Source organism: Netta rufina (assembly GCF_964035555.1).
Source record: "Netta rufina genome assembly, chromosome: 5".
Taxonomy (NCBI): Eukaryota; Metazoa; Chordata; class Aves; order Anseriformes; family Anatidae; genus Netta; species Netta rufina.
This window is the reverse complement of record NC_140128.1, coordinates 10,784,154-10,803,312: the sequence shown is the minus strand read 5'-3', so window position 1 is coordinate 10,803,312 and position 19,159 is coordinate 10,784,154. Positions and strand designations below refer to the sequence as shown.

The following is a 19,159-nucleotide window of genomic DNA, read 5'->3' as shown; positions in this document are numbered from 1 at the left end:
TGTCATCTTTTGGTTATTTTTATGGGCAGAGGAGAAGCAAGGCAAATAAGCTATGTGAATAACAAATAATATTCCTGAATGTTAAGAACTTAGATATTGGTTAGTACACGGAAAATATTTGGTATGGTAGAGGCTGCTTCTCCCTCATTAGTGTATTTCTGTTCATATGCTAAAGAATAGGAGAAGCTTCAGGATTTTCTAGTAACATTTTAAAAGTTTAACAAATCTAGTTGTGTGCATTTGGCAACACTGGAGAAAATATATCAGCTAATTTTAAAGAATTAATTGTTTTATTGATTTCAATAGAAAATTGTCAATTAACAGGATGTTTCTAGTTGCTCTAGTATAGCAGATTATATTTAATTGATCTAGTGTGTTTAAAGATGCTTCTCGGAATAGTATGTAAATGATATTGAAATAGATAAAACTTATTCAGCAAGATAATTGAAATGATATGAAAAGCTAATAAATGGAAAATATTCTCTCATATTTTATAATTTTCCTGGATTAATTTATAAAGGATGATAGTACTTACTATTGTCAAAAATGGGTATTCCAAGAAACCGCTATTTAAAAAATGTGTATAGACCGCTTGTATGGGAATGTTCCTTTTTAATTCATTTGTTTAAAAAAAAAAAACAACATACATGAATGAAGGAGAAGCATACGACAAAGCAAACACCCTTTTAACAAATCTGAATGTTTTATATGCTGTAAATATAATGACTAAACATAATGACCTGAAGAGAGGTTTTGCTGAATACAAGCAGTTCAGTAAGACAATGGTTTTGCCTCTAAAATGTGAAAAGCAGTTTTGAAATCACTAGATCATGATGAGTTTGGGGTAGATGAATATTATCTTAGAATAACAACTTAAATAAAGCACTGTTATTCAGAGCTTTCCCTCGTGAGGACTGCAGAGGAAAAAAAAAAATAAAAATAAAAGAAACCCACAGCAACTTGCTGAGTATTTCTCTGCTTTTTCTTCCCCTAAATATTTTGCTCTTTTACTGGCAGGTATGAAAAAAGACATTAGAAGTGGGTGGAATTTTGGGGGCTGGAAATGTGTGAATATCCAGTATATGTAATTATGTAAAAAATAACTTAGAGCACCGTGCATTCATTTTTTATTTTTTTTTCTCAAATTTTCTACTATTAAAATGTAGCAACCTATGATGTAGAATAATGGCATTGTATTTATAGCAGAATTAAGTGTGCATTAATTTGTTCATGTGCCAGATTTTGGTAGCCTCTCTGCAGTAGCTTTAGTGTGATGGTTCATATACATAAGACAAATATCAATGTTAAAAATAACAACCTTGCGAAACTCCCATAAAGCTGCACTAGGGCAGTGTTTAGAGCAATGGCAGTTCTGGAGCCTGAAGAATGCACATATTTACTTCTAAAGATTAAGACTTTTTTTTCTTTTTGTACATGAGAAAATCACTTGGAATTCTGTTAGGGTTGAGATGATGGCAGGTATACAGGCATACCAGGTATGCATAGTGGGAAGGGTGTTCTTACCTGGAGGAATTCCAGTTCAGGATCATCCCTAGGTAGGTCTGTGATGGTGGGGTGGTTCAAAAAGCCTTTTCTACTTCTACATGAATGAACATTTTCCCTGCTTATTATTGTGTAGTATCTCATCAGAAAATATAGCAATTGCTATCATGCAGATGGAAAAGGTGCATCAGTTTTAACTTCTTTATATGCATTTTAGCAGCTGGAGTTGAGGAGGTAATGGGAACAGCGAAGGACATGAAGAGAAAGTCATCAGACTAGCGCTTACTCCAGGAACATGACTTTTCTCCATGATTCAGTCTTGGGAATACTCATACTAGACTATATTAAAATGCTGTAAATATTACTTATGATTGTAAGGTTAAGACCTTTGTGAAAGCTAGAAAGTATTAGTCTGGCCGTTGCTTGACAAAGAAGAGGTGGAAATAATTAGGAAAAGTCAGTCGGCCAGTCTTTATGCTTTATGACTCATAATCAGGGTGATGGACCATTAAGAATTTTGATTTAGAAACAACTGTAGTTTGTGTGCTTTTAGCGGTAGTGCCTAGACCTTCCTGAGGAGATCTTAGTGGGGTTCATTAAAATACAAGAGACGCTTGCATAAATCATACGCTGTTGTTAGTTTGCACAGGTAGCTCTGTCAAAGTCAGAGGAGTAGTGTTATTTTATACCCGTTGACATCCTAGTTCAGCATTTCAAAGGTAGTTAAACTTGGTTCAGATAAAAATAAGTGTAATGTTTTCTTATATTTGCTTTTAAAAAAAACTTGTTTAAATTGCAGAAATCTCATCAAGTTACTTTCATTTATAGCTAAATTATGCAGAAACAAGACTGAGTCAATTGGAAGACTGTCACTGTGAGAAGACTTGTCAAGTAAATGGATTGATCTATAGAGACAAAGACTCTTGGGTTGAAGATGATCACTGCAGGAATTGCACATGCAAAGTAAGAAATTTTAAACAGTTTAAGGAGAAGGACCTAATTAAAATGTGAAAATGGTCCTTGAATACATAATGTGAACTCTAAAGAACTGGTATGTTTTTCATATGTATCTAGTGACAGTGTTACCAATAGAAAGGGAAATGGTAAAAATAAATAAATGAAAAATTGACATTTCCTGTGTGGAAGCTTCATAAATAAAATCTGCTTTCCCTTGACAGCGCTGTCTTATTTGTTCTATTTATATCTGTGAGGACTTCACGGTTTTAGAACAAGATTGGGCGTTGTCTGTATTTGGTTTGGAATTGTTTTCACTGCAGTTTTTTTCCCCAAAATGGAGGCATTATCTTAATAATATTCATAGGTGCTTGGTTGCATCTTGAATGGTAACAACTTGCAGATTCTTTTTTCAGTGTTTATCACTATGAAAATGGAGGAATAGAAGAGTATTAGTATGTAAATCTTGTCTCGTTGAAATTATTTGATAAATATCTGAAGAGAGTCTGTATTTGCTCAAGAAAATAGAAAACAGATTGTTAAAAATCTCAAAGATGATTGGCACAGCTTACAGAGCGTAGTGTTTACGTTGTTGTAAAGATGGGCTTATGTTCTCTGTTTAATGTGCTTTGTTCAGGGAAAGTGGGATAAAACCAGTAAAAAGTATCAACACATAGGGGTGGTTCACCTTCAAATGCATTTTGGTTCAAGTTTGTAGTTATGATTTAAGTTGTTATGCAAGTATGGGTCTCAAATCCACAATGCTAGTTTCATTTACTTAGTTTTCTGCATGCTCTGTTTTGTACAAAATACTCACCAATTACAACAATCGTAGCTGAATCTTGTCTTAAAACATTTCTAGAGCGGAGTTGTAGAATGCCGAAGGATGTCCTGTCCCCCTCTCGATTGTCCTCCTGATGCTCTCCCAGTGCATGTGGAAAGCCAGTGCTGTAAAATATGCAAGGGTGAGTACATCACAGAGACCCCCAGCCCCTCTCTCTCCTACCCCCCCAGTTAAGCAGATCTGAGTTTGTCCTGAAAACAGGCATATTTTATAAAGACTTTCATAGGTCCTGGTAATTCTGATAACAGGAAACACAGTGGCAAACTTGCAATTTAAGAAGAAAATAAATACTTGCTGAAAAATGAATAAGCATTGTAAATGCTTAAGATTCTCTTGCTGTGCATTGTCAGTATAAAAGTATGCTTTTACTTGTTTTTGGAAATGAAAAACCACAAAAACAAACAAACCAGACTTGGCTTCAGCTTATACATCCCGTTGATGTTGAGGAGCAGCAGTCTTTTGGTCTAAGCCTCTTCATAGTGATTAGTAATAAACTGAGGTGTTATCTGTCTTTTTGTCTTTTTCGGGTTGGAAGATTGTTGTTTAAAATAAACATGATAGAATTTCAGACCTTGAGTTAACATCATGGCATACAGTGATTGTTTTAACTCATTTTGAAATAAGATAATGAGAAGATAGAAATCTTGTGATTAGTTTTATTATCAGCCTTCTGGAAATGTTAGCCATAAAGTAACATTGCTGGAAGGAATAGTTAATACTTGATGCCTTAATGATAGTATAAGGGACAGAGACAATTCATATATGGAAATTTTGGCTGAATACTGATGCCAGTCTTGCCTTAAGTAGCGGCATTTTTTTCCCCACTTTCTTCTTGGAGACTAGTAAACTTCACGTATGAGTTTTGCTATAGTTATAGGAGAGGGATGTTGAATTATTTGAAGATTTATTTGGACAAGAATAACACTTGCCTAGACTTCTTTTGGCTTTCTTCAGTCAGGGAATTAATTAGTCCCAAACACAAATGTCTCCGAGCTGTGATTTTGCACTTGGTCTTGTTTACTCGTGCTATCTCATTTCTGTTATATTTTGTCATGAGTATTCTGCTTATGAAAAGACATTTATGGACAGGGAACTTAGGTGGAAAAGCAGCCCTGCCTGAATGATATATATATACATATATATATATATATATTTTGTCTCAAAATATTTTTATTTGTAACACAGACTCTAGAAATTTCCTTTACGGATTTAAGGTACTGGATGCTTCTCTTGACGCTCGTTTGCTGACAATGAGCGTAGGAACAACAGTCAAAATTGGACGTAAAAGAATTGCAAGGCAGTAAATTGTAGATTCAATGTATATCCCCATGAATAAGCTGTTCCTGGTATTTGTAATGGAAAGATGAACAATCAGACTTGCCTTTTGTCAGTGATTGGCACAAACTTGACTTGTTATTCTGACAAGAACTCAGTATGTCAGTCACTGGGAAGAGATGTATGGAAGTTGATTGAAATTGATTGTAAATGCCAGCTCCTTGACAGAATGATACGCTAGGGCCACAGTCAGTCACTTTTGGGTATATAGTAGTAATTGCAGAGAGTTTCCAAAGAGCTGCACCACAGGTGTTAATTTCTCCATGCTTTTCTTATTTAGCTCTGATAGAATCATCAGTTGTAATTTGCTGTCTCTAGGGATTATTGAATGTCTGGATTATTGGAGTTTCCTGTCTCAGCTGTGGGTTAACGAACAAAGTAGTTCTACTGTGTGATATGTTAAGGGTTTTAAAAATGAGGTGGTTCTGTTTTGATCCCTGCCATCTTGTGTTAGCCTTTAGATGACTATCTGACAAAAGGCTATAATTCTGTTTAAAATCTCATCATTTTTCTGAGTTGCGGATTAACTCGATTTGCTTTTCTGGTGTGTCTGTGATTTTCTTAAAAGTGGTTGTGTCAGGAGAATAGACAGAAAGAAAAAATAAATTTCTCTAATTCATTTTCTTCCAAAAATAGTTTATTGGATTCCTAATTGAAACAAAGCTTCCTGATCAGAAGTTTTTCTCATAAATGAGATGACAACTCAGGCATATAAACTAGGGCAGCTTGGAAAAATCAAGAAAACTGGGATACCAAAAGAAAGAAGTCTGATTTTAAAATGTGTTATGGACAATTAAATGAGTTTTTTTTGTAAATTTTTTTTTTTTTTTAACAGCTTTAAGTGTGTAAATTTAAACAAAAGGTCCTTAGAAACACACTTATGTCTTAAAGGTTATGAAGATTGATCGAGTACTCATTTTAAAGTTTTTTTTTGGAATCAAACTGGCTATGATAATGCTATCTATATTTGATTGTGAGTACTCGTGTTCTTCTGTGTTATGCTTTGCTTTTGTTTACTACTTAAAAACCATGTTTATTCCTTTATTTTTAACCCCTCACCTTCTCTTAAATCACAGCAAAGTGTATCTATGGAGGCAAAGTGCTAGCGGAAGGTCAACGAGTATTAACCAAGAGCTGCAGAGAATGTCGAGTAAGTTTCATTTTGTATACTTTTTTTTTCTGATTTTAAATGCATGTGTGGTGTTCAAAAGTGACAATGGTAAGTTAGTGTATTTTTTTAGTCTTTCTTCGCATAAAGGTGATGTCCATTGTCTTGAAGAGGTGACCCTGAAGTGACTGAAAGTCACAGACATGTAGACAAGGCAAGAATATGCCTCTTGCAGGGTAATAGCAACATGCACAATGACTTGGATATTTTCTCTTTCATCTCTGGCTTTCACGGGGTCTAGAAAGAGGCAGAAGCGTCTTGAGGCTGCTGCTAACTTAAGCTGTGTTCTGTAAAATTTGTAGCAACCTGGCTTTCATTGTTTGAATTATGATAGGCTTTCCCTAGTATTACTTGAACTGGCCTTACTACAAGGTGAGGTAAATTAATAAAATTACTAAGAAATGGACTGGGGTCTCTGTCAAATTTGTAATGCTTCTGCAACTACAGTCAGTATTTAGACAAAAGCATTCATAATAGGGAGTGTTAGTGAATATGTAAGTGCTGCACGTGGTGTGTAAGTGTGGCAGAAACCGGTTTTTGTCAAGACTTGCCTTAGGAGAAGAGAGTAGTAGTAGATGATGATAAAAGGCCCATTGCGTTGCTGAGACATGTGTTTCTTGTAATTTGAGTATGTCTATGCCTGAAATATCATTTATAGCTTCAGAAAGGCACAGCTATTTTAAATACATTTGTGCTCTCATGTAATTTTCAAGTATTTTTGTTTTTTACATCTTGTTGAATTTGTGGAGGGGGAAGGTGATAAAGGGAAGGCTTGCAAATGTTATTGACAGATCAGTATGCTAGAACAATTATGAAAAACATTTGGAAAAGATTACAATGATCTGGTTATTGTTGTGCTTGTGGCTGAGTGTACAGAGTAGCAATTTTATGTTCGCTAATGGAAATGGACAATAACTGGTTGCAGATGTTGTGAAAGCAGCTTGTTGTGAGAAATTACTTAGCTGCTGTTAGTGTTTGGCTGTGTAGGGGTGCTCAACATTGTATATACAAATACGTGGGCAAGGTCGTTGCCTTGAAGACAGACTAAGGTGCCTGTTATATTTATAATATGGCATAGAATGTTTATTTGAGAGGGAAACTGCCTGTATGAAATAAGATGAAGAGAACGGGAGAATTTTCACATTAAAGTGAAAACAGAGTGATCTAAATTATGGTTCTGGAACTCTACGCTATCAGTAAGAGCATTACATTCATCGTTATGAGTATGATAAAACATTTGTGAAGATTAAAAGCGAACACTGACCATAAAATATTTCTCATGTTAGAGATGATAGAAATAATAATGAAAAGAGCTTTTGCATTTTACTTATTGTTGAAGGAAGTTCATATGGCAATGCTAATTGCAGTAATGTTACAGTTTGTATTATTTATATCTTAATGAAGAGTATCGATAAGTATTTGAAAAAACATATGCTAATGGGATATCATGAAAAAATGGACTTATGCCTCAAAAAAAAGATACTTCTACAGCTGTGTTTCAAGAAGACATCAAACCTCACTGGCAAATCTTGTCATTCTGACTTTGGAAAGTATTTACGTGGGTGCTTATCTTTGCCTCAACAACAGGACCTATATGTAGACAGGAGGATCACTCAGTGTGCCTTAAGCATGACCTCTTAAAGCCTTAAGCGAAACACCTGCTTATTTACTACCTCAATTAGGAATGCTTGCTAGATGAAGTTTGAATGGTATTGAGTTGAACTGTTGCTGTAGCAATTGTTTTCTATTCCATGCAGACCTGCTGGTGGAGAAGGTGAGGAGATTTTTGCTGCTTTTGCCACTGCTGTTGAATAACTAAAGAAAGGGCTTTGTGCTAGGGGAACAACTCATTTAAAAAAGAAGAAAAAAAAAAGCGTGCTTTAATTTTTCAGACTTGAAAAACAGACATCAAGTTTGAAAAGCTGTTGATCCATGGAAGACATACAGTAGGGGGGATAGAGGTCAACTGTCAATTTATTAGTGTAGAAAGACAAATGCTGAGGGAAAAAAAGTCTCAGGGAGTAGTTCCTGTGTCTATAAAGCAGGATGTATTTGTAGGTGCATTAATGTGAAGTAGATGACGTTGAAATTTCATGTTTTAATTTGTATTTGAAGATAGAGTTATTTTATTTTTTTTTTGCATAGGTACCGATCCAAGCTTAAGAGGCTTTTAACTTAGATTTATCCGATCTAACTACAATAATAATGATGATGGATCCAGATGGATCAAAGTTTTTCTTTATCAGGCTGCGAGCAGTTCTTTTTATTTCTGAAAACTAATCCAGACTAAAAGATATATTTATGGTGCACATCCTCTTAACTGTAAGCACAGATGCTACCGATAGACAGCCGTTTGCTTGTTCCCAGCTGGAATCCTGCCCTCTCTCTAGATTAATCTATAAAGAGAAAATGACAAAAATAAGTGCACATGTGTTCCTAGGAATCATGGAATGGTTGAGGGTGGAAGTGACCTCTGGAGGTCACCTGGTCCAACTTTCCTGCTCAAACAGGGACACCCAGAGCAGGTTGCTCAGGACCATGTCCAGGTGGCTTTTGAATACTCCAAGCAGGGAGACTCCACGGCTTTTCTGGGCAACCCGTGTCAGGGCTCAGTCATCCCCACAGTAAAGAAGTGCTTCGTGATGGTTGGAGGGAACCTCCCGTGTTTCAGTTTGTGCCCATTGCGTCTTATTCTATCACCAAACACCACTGAAAAGAACATAGCTCTGCCATCATTGAATCCTTTGTTCAGATAGTCATACACACATTAATAAGAACCCCCTGATCCTTGTCTTCTGTAGGCTAAATGGCCCTAGCTCTCAGCTTTTCCTCACAGGAGAGGCATTCCAGTCTCTTATCCTAGTGACACTTTGCTGGTCTCTCTCTGTTGTTTCATTTCTCGTATGTACTGGGGAACTGAATGCAGTACTCCATGTGTGGACGCAACAGTGCTGAGCAGAGAATACCTCCCTCCACCAACTGACAGTACTTGGCCTAATGCAGCACACAATACCCTTAACCTTCTTTGCAACACAAGCATGCTGCCAGCTCATATTTAACTTGGTGTCCGCCAGGCCTCCTAGGTCCTTTTCTGCTGAGCTGCTCTCCAGCCGTGCGTCCCCTAGCATATGCTGGTGCATGGGGTCATTCCTTCCCAGGTTCAGGACTTGGCACTTCTTGTTTTTGAGGCTCCTGTCTGCCCATTTCTCCAGCCTGTTGAGGTCACTCTAGAAAATGCAAGTGTATCAGTGATTGAGAAAACTGCACCTTGCTGCATTCAGTAAGTGGTTATTTCACTTTGTGGATTTCAACAATGTGATAGCATGGCTCATTTAAAGACAATGGAAGGAATTCTATAACTTCTGCTGGATTGGGAACTTCCAGTTGATCAGCTGACTTCTGGGTTAATGCCTGTGAATGACACGATGCCTATTCAAAACTGGCCAATGTTTGACAACAAAAGGTGCAAGAATGAATTCTTATTCATTGATGGCTGGAGTGGGGAGTTGGAATGCCATACAAATGCTAGAAAGATGGACAGGGCTCTACTTACTTTGAGAAAGCTGAATTTAAAAGGTTTTTGCAAAAATAAAGAGCAATGTGGTGCCTTGAGTGATAGCTGAGGACACTATCTGGAACTTTATACTGAAAGGCTTATCAATAACAGCTAAAACAAGCACGCCCCCCCCCCCCCCCCCCCCCCCCAAACAAAACAAAACAAAACCAAACCAAACAACCAAACAAAACAGAACAAAACAAAAAACAAACAACAAACCAAACAACAACAACAACAAACAACTGATATCTGGCTATTATTTTCCAAAGTAGTAATCTGAGCCTGTGGTTCCAGTTTCCAGTGCATGTCACTGATTAGGCTTGGACCCATTTTTTATTTTTATTTTTGTAAAAAAAAAAAAAAAAATATTTTGTACTTATCCTTGTAATTACAAGAAGCGTAATTGTCTTGTAAATGTTTGATTCCAGATCTCATTCTTTTTATACTGCATGCCACAGTTGGAGCTTGACCTATTTATTCCAGAAGAAGATTAGGGCTTTTTAACATCTCTGTCTGTCCAGATTCTATGAATACATATGTGGACAGAGTATAAAAAGTCAACCATTTTTCTAAAGCAGCCTGAAGCAATAATTCTGAAGTGTGAACTACTCTTATTTATCTCCATGGATAAAATCTGAAATCTAATGATGATAATTCTTATAATTGGATCTGTATGTGTTTGTACCAAATTGATTATAATCCAAAGAATATTCATCATGGAAACATTTTTATTATTCTAAAACATTTGTTGGATTTGTTTTATCAAGTTGCAAGTTTTGCAGAAAACAGGAGACTTCAGGGAAATAAAATCTTAGCTGTCAGTTCATCTAATTCTATTTTTTTTTTTTTTAAACCTCCTTATGATTCACTAAACAGGGCATGAACATGGCTTACATTTCTCTCTCTCTCTCTCTCTTTTTTTTCCTTTTTAGCTTTTTGGTTTATCCAGATCACTGATTTGACTTTCATACTATTTCTTGATTTCTTGCTGTTTATTTGATTGGATTTATCATCAGCGAACACTTTGTACATATGATGACATACTGTACCCCTTCTGTGATTGTCTTGTCTAAGCTTGAATAAGTGATAACTTATAGCTAGAGCTTTTGCAGCTGGTAGTTTGATAACATGATAGTAAATGACGGCTTACTGTGTCCGGTTCTTTTATCACCTTTGCTGCTGTTGTTGCACAGGCAACCATGCGGGATTCTTGCCTTTCACTTCTGGAAGTGAGATCAGGAGACCTAATACCTCCATTAACTTCATTGCTCTAGTGTGGGCACTTGCTTGGATGATGCATGCTGAATGATACTGTAGGGAGACTTCAAAAAAAAAAAAACCACAAACAGAAAAACACAAAACAAAAGGAAAAACTAATGCCTGTGGGTTCATTTTATTTTATTTTTCATGACAGCAACTGATGCAACTTGCCAGTTAAGACAAATAGGCAGCAAGAAAAATGACTTGACCTTGTTTAGACTTAAGAATGCAGTCTCATGGGCAGTCACTAGCCGTGTCTGCAGAACGGTCACTTTTCACTCCCTGCTGCTGCAATTCTCAGTTTTAAGTCTTGCTAGCTACTGGGCACCTTGTACATCATTTGCACCTTGTAGACTCGGTAAGTATTTCTGTGTTCATAACTGTGTAGGACAATTTGATGCTGTGAAAGCTAATTCTGGAGTCTGAAGTGACACAGCTGAATCAGCGTGGCCTTGTTGGTGAGGTTAATTACCAGCAAAGAGTTTTAACTGTACGGTTTCTGACACCTGAGCTAGTCCTTCAGCATGGTGTGGCACAGTGTCTTGTAGACTTAACAGCAAGCTTCGGGCTAGCAAGGGTGTCTCTCCATAGAGATGTTTCTTCATATCAGATAGACGCATAGATATTATCAACATGTTCTCTGCAAGGTCATGTATCTGACCCCTCGGATTATGAGGTTTGTGGCTGTTGTAACATATTTTGTCTTTTTTTGTATAAGTTGTCCAATGCTTTCTTAGCCCTAGATGCATTTGGGTTATATTTTTTAAGCTTCTTCTGCAATCACGATAGCTAGAAAGTGTCATTAATTTATTTTAAGAAAGCTGAAACTCTCATCTTTTTGCTCTGCCACATGAGGCACCATGATAAGCATTTGGGAGAAGAGTGGCTAGGTTCATATTCAGACTGTTTACTGGCAATAGAACTGGCTACCACTGTTCTTCGTAGAGGTTCATAGTGCTTGGGAAAATAGAATTACTCAAGTGTGGACAGTCCTGTGGGATAGACAACAGATGTTTCCAACTCAGCAAAGAATTGGTTGTTGGTCTCTGATCCACGAGGTAAATAGGGAAGGCTGGAGGGTGAGAAAAGAGAAGGCTATTTCGGGACAAGATGTTAAGAGTCAACTAACTGAAGAGCAGAAGCTCTGTTTGGTCTGCAGCTATAATGAAAGTGATTTCATGGTTGGGAAGAAGATGGAGTAAAATCATGGTGCAAAATCTCCTCAGCTCTGTTCTTTGCCAAGTACTTCAGAAAATCCCTACCGGCAAATAGACCTCCTTTACAGTCTAAATCTAAATCTACCAGAAATCAAAGTCATGGGAACATCTTTATCTTGTTTTACATTTTATATGGCTATCTCTGTATGGATACCTCAAGATGGGATTTCTGCGTGCCATGGCTTTGAAGGACCTGATTTGTGGAAATTAGGTGATCAGTACTTCTAAAGAACAGACCCTTTTAATTGGACACGGAAGGACAATACATGATATCTGAAAATGTCTATCTGCTGTGAGCACTTGAGCTGAATAACTTAGCAGTGCAGTGAGGTATGTAGAATATGAACTAAGAGGAGTTAAACTGGGACTTGCACAAAGCTGAAAGGCTGTCTTTAACAAAAACCTAGAGAGAAGTTCTTTAATTCCTTCAAATACTTACGTGTCATATTTTTTTTTCTGACTGTGGACATGAACATCCAATGGAATTACTTTACGTTCTGGTTTATTGTATAAAAATAAATTTAGCTTGCTGCCTACTAGTTTACTCTTGCTGTTATTAGAGGTTGCCAGAGTTGTAGATGGAAAATTGTGATCCTTGCCATTGCATGTGTTTTCATTCAAGTCATTTAAAAAAAATGTTATTTGTTTTCAGAATGGAGTTTTAGTAAAAGTAACCGAGACTTGTCCGCCATTGAACTGCTCGGGAAAAGATCACGTTCTTCCAGAGAACCAGTGTTGCAGTGTTTGCAGAGGTAAGCCAGAGACTATGCATGCTTAGAAGGGAATGTATGTTGCTGATTCAACGGGGGGATACACCGGAAGGAAGAATTCTTTTTAATGAGATATTAGGTACTCCTATGTACCTGAGTCTGTAATAAGCCTTCACATAAAGCCGATCTGTAATATTCCTTTGGGTAGAAGACTTATTGGCTACATAGTTTTAATTGCTCTGAATTAGAGAGGGCAGGGAGAAAAGAAAGCACCGAGGGAGAAAAGGTCCAGTATCTCTTATGAATTCCTGTTGTGAATAAATTGTTTAAAATAAGAGGTATCTTACATTGCTTCAACTTGCAATTGCACTAAATATACAGGGTTCCAAGCTTACGGGGAGTGAACTTCTTTAGAGCTCTCTCAATCTTAAAATAACAATAATGTTAAGATGCCAGTCTGAAACTGATTTAGTTTTGAGTTCTCTCAGGACTCATTTTTTAATTGTGCTGAACAATTACAGAATAAAAATGAAAAAATAACCCTAATGCCCAGAATTCCATTTGTTCTCCTTCCAGTGGGGTGTTGAGATGCAGGTTCCTCTTGTATATTCCCATGCATCCTTAGTGAATCCTGGTTGCATGCTGGATCAGACTGAACAAGTCACGGCTAATATCTTAGCTGAGGAAATCAAGTGAGGATGATTTCACAAGGCTAGGGAACTTGAATAAGCTTTCTTCTTAACGTGTGTTGTAATGAGTGAGCTGCTAAGTGAAAGGTGTTATGATTGTTCCTTGGATATGCCTGTATGGTACCTCTGTTCCGTACCTTTCTTTTGGCACTGATTCTCAGCTGAGCTTAAGGGGACTCTAGTCTCTCAGAGCAGGTCTTGTGTGCCAGCTGTTAGTGCTGAACCTCAGAAATGTTCAAGCAAGAGGCATGCCAAACAAGCATTAGATAGTTCCAGACTTAGATGGTTATCTGGCCCTGCTGGACTGCTTTCTTGCCTGTATGTAAATTCCTCCAGAGTGTCATTGTAGATGCCGAGGAATGCTCAATCTGTCCCTCTGGCCAGTAAAAATTAATTAATAAATATGTGTAGTTAAATATTTACTAAGGCCTTGAACTTGGAAGTGAATGCCGGGGCCAGCACATTGGAGACTGCTTGTTGGATGATGGACTAAGAATATAAACATGAATTTTTTCAAGCACTTTCTAGAACCATCTGTAACTATTTAAGCAAGCAGTAAATGTTACTTCTCTGTCCCTTAGAGGGCTCAATGTCTTAATGATACTTCTTAACAGATGGCCTAGTTTGATGTAGCGTAGTACTGAAAAATTAGCTTCATTACTTAAAAGTGTTAGAAAGCTGAAAGCTTCAAAGTTGATGAAAGATAAATTCTATAATTATTCAATCCTATATTATTGTTAATGATAGGTACTCCTTTTTAGATATTCATCCCCAGACTGTTTTTATTATTTATAAAATAGCATGAATATGTATGCATATGTGATGGGCTCCAGAAGCAGAGGAAGGAATTGTACTTTCACTTCCTATGAATTCTGATAAACTTTCAAGCTGATACACCAATCTTCCATGCTAGTCCTGCTTTCGCTTTCTACTAAAACAGTGTGTTCTTCATTTTTATTTCTTCTTTGATTTTAAAAATTATTTTCGAAATTATGCTTAAATTTGTGGTTGGTTTTGTCAGTGCTGTAAGGCGATAAATTGAAGTTAGCACTCCTAAATTGCCTTTTAGATCTTGCAATGGAATATATGCTTTACATTTTGGCTTCGGTTCAACGCAACCTAAATTGGTAGTGTATAATTTCATCATATGCAGAGCACTGGTGTTTTTTTTTTTTTTTTAAAAAAAAAAAAAAAAAAAAAAGGAATATTTGTTAAGAATTTCTTGTTTCTCATAGTTACAGTTTCTGGTCTTGTCATGTTCCAACATGTCTTTTATTGGGAAGGGATAGAGTACTTCTCTGTTTTTTAGTAAAGATTTTCTTAAGAGACTATGTTTATCTTCTGTTGTCCAAGAAGAAAACCAGTGAGGAAAAAACACAGTAGTAAATATAATACCAAGTAATCAAAAATTATTGGAAACCCACATGGATCATTTGCACATCATGTGCAAATTTCACATTATATGTATGATGACAGATGGCATTGGCATTTAACTGTAACAGTCAACAAGATGAAGTAAAACTTTAATAGTAATGTTAAATGAGACCAATGATACTGTGCAAAGTTTATCTGTACATACTATTGACTGGTAGGTTTTGTTTTCATATCAATTTGTGCTTTGTTTAGTATCTAGTTGTTGAAATATGGAAAACCTCAATTGAATTTCATGTTCTGTAGAGTTATAAAACACCTTTGCTGAACGATTGCTAAAATCCCTTTGCTTTGACCACAATATTGACCACATCAACAGCTAAATGCTTAAAATAAAACAGGTTATGCAAGGGAAAAAAAAATAAACACCACACAAAAAAATGTAGTGTTGATGGTGGTGGAAACTGTGAGTCAGCAAAGGACTGAATTGAATACTGTAATGTACACAGCTGGTGAGCTTCCTAGATAGTCATTATTGGTCATAAATGGTTAGAAAAGTAAAAACGGCAAATGGCACCGTTTCTTCCTCAGGTTTGCTACATGATTTTAAACTATGGCAGAAGTACTATAATGAAAATAGTATAATAAAAGTCAATGTATAGATTTCAGTAAAATGTTTGTATAAGTAGTACAGCAAAGTGGACATAGTATGGAAGTACTTTGCTGTACAATGTCAGTTTATTTTTGTGATTTGATGGGCCTGAACGCAAAAATGGGCCTCAACAGATCTGTACGTAGATCTATATGTAGTGCCAAACAGATCCTGATTGTAATGTGGACTACATGTTGTTTTGCCCTTAATCTGCGTGCCTTAATATAAATATTTGTTTACACGATGTGGCTACTTTATGCTTTTTAGCAGGACGTATGGTATTAAGCTGTCTTTTAGGCTTACAAAAAGTTTAGTTAATTGTAAAATTTTACAAAGAATCATTGTGTGCTAAAATATATTTTTTTACTTCCTTTTCGCGAATCACTCTTTTTTTCTTAAAGCATGCCTACTACATTTTTTATGTCCCAGGGACAAATCTAATACAAAAAATAGTGTCATAAAAGTGTTTTATTATTCCCTTCAGCTGTTTTTCTCCTTGCCAAAGACAGTGTATAATTTTTGAACGAGTGGATTTTTCCTCTTTTGAATGAGTGATACAAATAAATTTCATGAGAGAATTTTTATGTTGTTATGCTCATAATTTTGGTATGTTAGAACAGCCTCAACAGCCCCTAGCTCCTTCAGTCATGCTCTCTAAATGAGAGGGTGTGAGGAAATAATGAAGTAGTGAGAGCTGTTTGCTTTCTGGAGAAAGTAATTTTTATTTGCTATCGTGTAATATGGTTTGGCTGATGGATTTAGATTGACTGATGATGCTGGTTAGGAGAAAGGGGAGAATGCTACTGATGAGCCGAAGCATGCATTTCTGCAGAAACAGCACTACAGTCTAAAAATGAGGCTTCTGCTATCCTCACTTGTACTGCTTGTTGTAAGGGGATTTCAGTTCTTTCAGTTGGAACAAGAGAAGGCTCTTCAATTAGCATATTTCTCATCTCTCTCTGTCTAGCTCTGAACCTGAGGTGTATTTTTTTTTTTTTTTCAGAAATAAAATGTTTCTCTTTGCTGTAAAGTATGAATTATTTCAAGGTTTTAGTTTTATTAAGATATCATGGAGGTTGGTAAATATGCATTAGTTACTTGCCATGCTTAGTTATAACAATATTTAGGGTTTAGAAGACCTTTGTCTGCAAAAAAAGAAAAAAAAATCTTCAGAAGTTTGGTAGGCTGTGCAGTGCCATTATTCTAATGCACATAAATAAACAGTGTGTAATAAGGTCTGCAATCATACAGCAGCTTAAAAGAATTTATGAAGTTGCTGCTTTATGTCAGACCACTGTGTTATGGGACCACAGTCTCAGAAGACGTAAAAACTGCTTTTCAAAGTGTTTCATTGCTCATGACTCATTTAAAAACTGACGCAGATCATGAAACGGCATAATTGCTAGTGCAAATTTTATGTCTCTTCCAATGATTTGTTCCCCGATTTTACTTTATATGTTTACATGGTAAACGTGGGGCTAAACCAGAATTATTGTGAAGATTTTGAGGGTAAATGACCTTGGACCTTTTGGGCATTACTCATGCTATTAATGTAAGTATCCCCAGCATTCTTTTTAGAAGCCTCTAACGTGTGAAATAATGAAACGTGGATTGCTGAAGGATAAATCCTTGAAGAGCAAGAGAAGGGGAGTTTAGAGTTACTGAAGTGAGCAGCGAGGGAAACTTAAAGAAGTACAAAAAGCATAACAGTAGTTTTAAGGGAACTCAGAAAAATGGGAGGCACAGCAGTGTTGTCTCTAAAAATGTGAGGAGTTATGGATAGGATATATTGATTCCAACAATACTTTTGAATGTGTTCTTGCGTTCTTCAATTGATAATTAAACCAAATTACTAAACGTGTTAGGTACTTAAAAAATGCTCAGTGAAAGCACAAAACAGTTGAGCATGCTGCTCTGGGAAAGCAGATTCTGGGAACTAGAATGTGAAGAGGTTAAGAAGGCTGGAAAAAATTAGAGCAATTTTTAGGTGACTCCAAATGGAGTAAGTGATTAAATTTAGATGATTTTACTTGGAACAACCATGTTGTGCAGAAGTGATAATGTTATGTCTGGTATCATGAAATCTACCCTCTTTCATACTTGTTTTAGTACATTTATGAATGGTCTTTTTACAGTCAAATATTGGGAGTTGAAAGATGAATAATGGTCTATGATCCTATTATGTTCTGTAGAAAAATCGGAGCAAGCATTACAGCAGCCTTGATAAAGAAGAGTAACATTGTCAGATATATTTGGGGAAGGAACAGAAGTCATCATGCCTATCAAAAATCTGAAGAACTCTTCGATATTTAATTCCCCTCTTGGTAGTATCTAATTGTATCATGAATGACTTGAATGACTTTGCAGGGCTGTTGTGAACATTGGCAACTGTGTGCATATGTGTGGGGAAAATGGTTTCTGACATCTGTTCTGAATGTGTTTGTCTGTAATTTTAATCCATGCTCATTTGCCTTCTCATCTGAGTTATCCTGAAATGAGTTTAGATTATCAGAACTATTGAAGATATTCCGAGCTTCGGTCAAATCCTCTCCAATTGCCTGCTTGCTCATGTTTGATGATTCTATTTTAAACTTTTTCTGTATTTAGAGAAGAGCTGACCATCTCAGATAAGACTTGGCTGAATATTCTGAAGTCTTGCTAATTCAGCTGTTTTCACCTGGGCAATAGGAATAACAGAATCACAGAACTGTAGGGGTTGGAAGGGACCTTGAAAGATTGGGTTCAACCCCCCTGCCAAAGCAGGTTCCTCAGAGCAGGCTGCCCAGGTAGGCATTCAAACAGGCCTTGAATATCTCCAGAGAAGGAGACTCCACAACCTCCCTAGGCAGCCTGTTCCAATGCTCCGTCACTCTCACCCTGAAGAAGTTCTTTCGCATGTCAGTGCGGAGCTTCCTGTGTTCTAACTTGCAGCCATTGCCCCTTGTCCTATTCCCACAAACCACTGAGAAGAGGTTGGCTACATCCTTCTGTCCCCCACCACTCAGATATTTACATACACTGAGGAGATCCCCTCTCAGTCTTCTCTTCTCCAGGCTGAACAGACCCAGGTCTCTCAGCCTTTCCTCACAGAGAAGATGCTCCAGGCCCCGTATCGTCTTTGTGGCCTTCTGCTGGCCTCTTTCCAGGAGATCCCTGTCTTTCTTGTACCAGGGAGACCAAAACTGGACACAGTACTCCAGGTGAGGCCTGACCAGGGCAGAGTAGAGGGGGAGGATCACCTCCCTTGACCTGCTGGCCACACTCCTTTTAATGCCCTCAGGAATGAATGCCCTCAGCAAGCTGCCATCCATGACTGGCATTCAGACACCCTATTGCAGTATCATCGGGTGGTTTTGACAACTGTGTCGGTATTTTGAAGGAAACCTATTGTTGCCATTTCACGGCGAAGAACTAATAATTATCAGATGTTTGCATTCTTTTCCATTGTGCTTATTTGGCAATAAGTAATTGCTTCCATCAATAGAGTGACATTTTAGTCAGTGCTTAGGTCCCGCCCTGCTTAGTCAGGAGTATGTATAAGCACAGTCTTAATTGGTCAGTGGCCCTGGATGCATTCCTGGTGGGTTTTGCTGAATATGAATGAATTTAAACGTGTATTTAAATTAGATGTTGAACTGGGGTTGTTAAAGGTAAGAAAAACAGAGTTAGCTTACTTTTTCACATTACAGACAAATACTAGTTGGCCTTTATTGCCCAAAGAGCAGGAGAAGAACTCAGATTCAATATCAGCTAAGAAAGAGTAGGTAGTATTTTATTCTTTGTTTGCTTCCAAAATCCCAGCTGGAGATAATGCAGACTGGGGTCTAGAAAATGTAGGAACCACACTTCTTGGGTATGTGACTCGGCTCTTTTAAAGTGCTAAATGTGTGTCTTTGCTTA

General features: G+C 37.0%; 1 protein-coding gene across 1 annotated transcript in view; it reads left to right on the top strand.

Moving 5' to 3' along the window:
* The window catches only part of NELL1 (neural EGFL like 1), a gene marked incomplete at both ends in the record, with an annotated part of 286,983 nt that overhangs the window by 67,975 nt on the left and 199,849 nt on the right, over window positions 1-19,159 (top strand). The window contains 4 exons of the mRNA XM_084287507.1: window positions 2,332-2,466; window positions 3,320-3,422; window positions 5,713-5,786; window positions 12,490-12,589. Of these exons, the coding sequence (XP_084143633.1) occupies window positions 2,332-2,466; window positions 3,320-3,422; window positions 5,713-5,786; window positions 12,490-12,589 (412 nt within the window). The remainder of the gene's footprint in view (window positions 1-2,331; window positions 2,467-3,319; window positions 3,423-5,712; window positions 5,787-12,489; window positions 12,590-19,159) is intronic.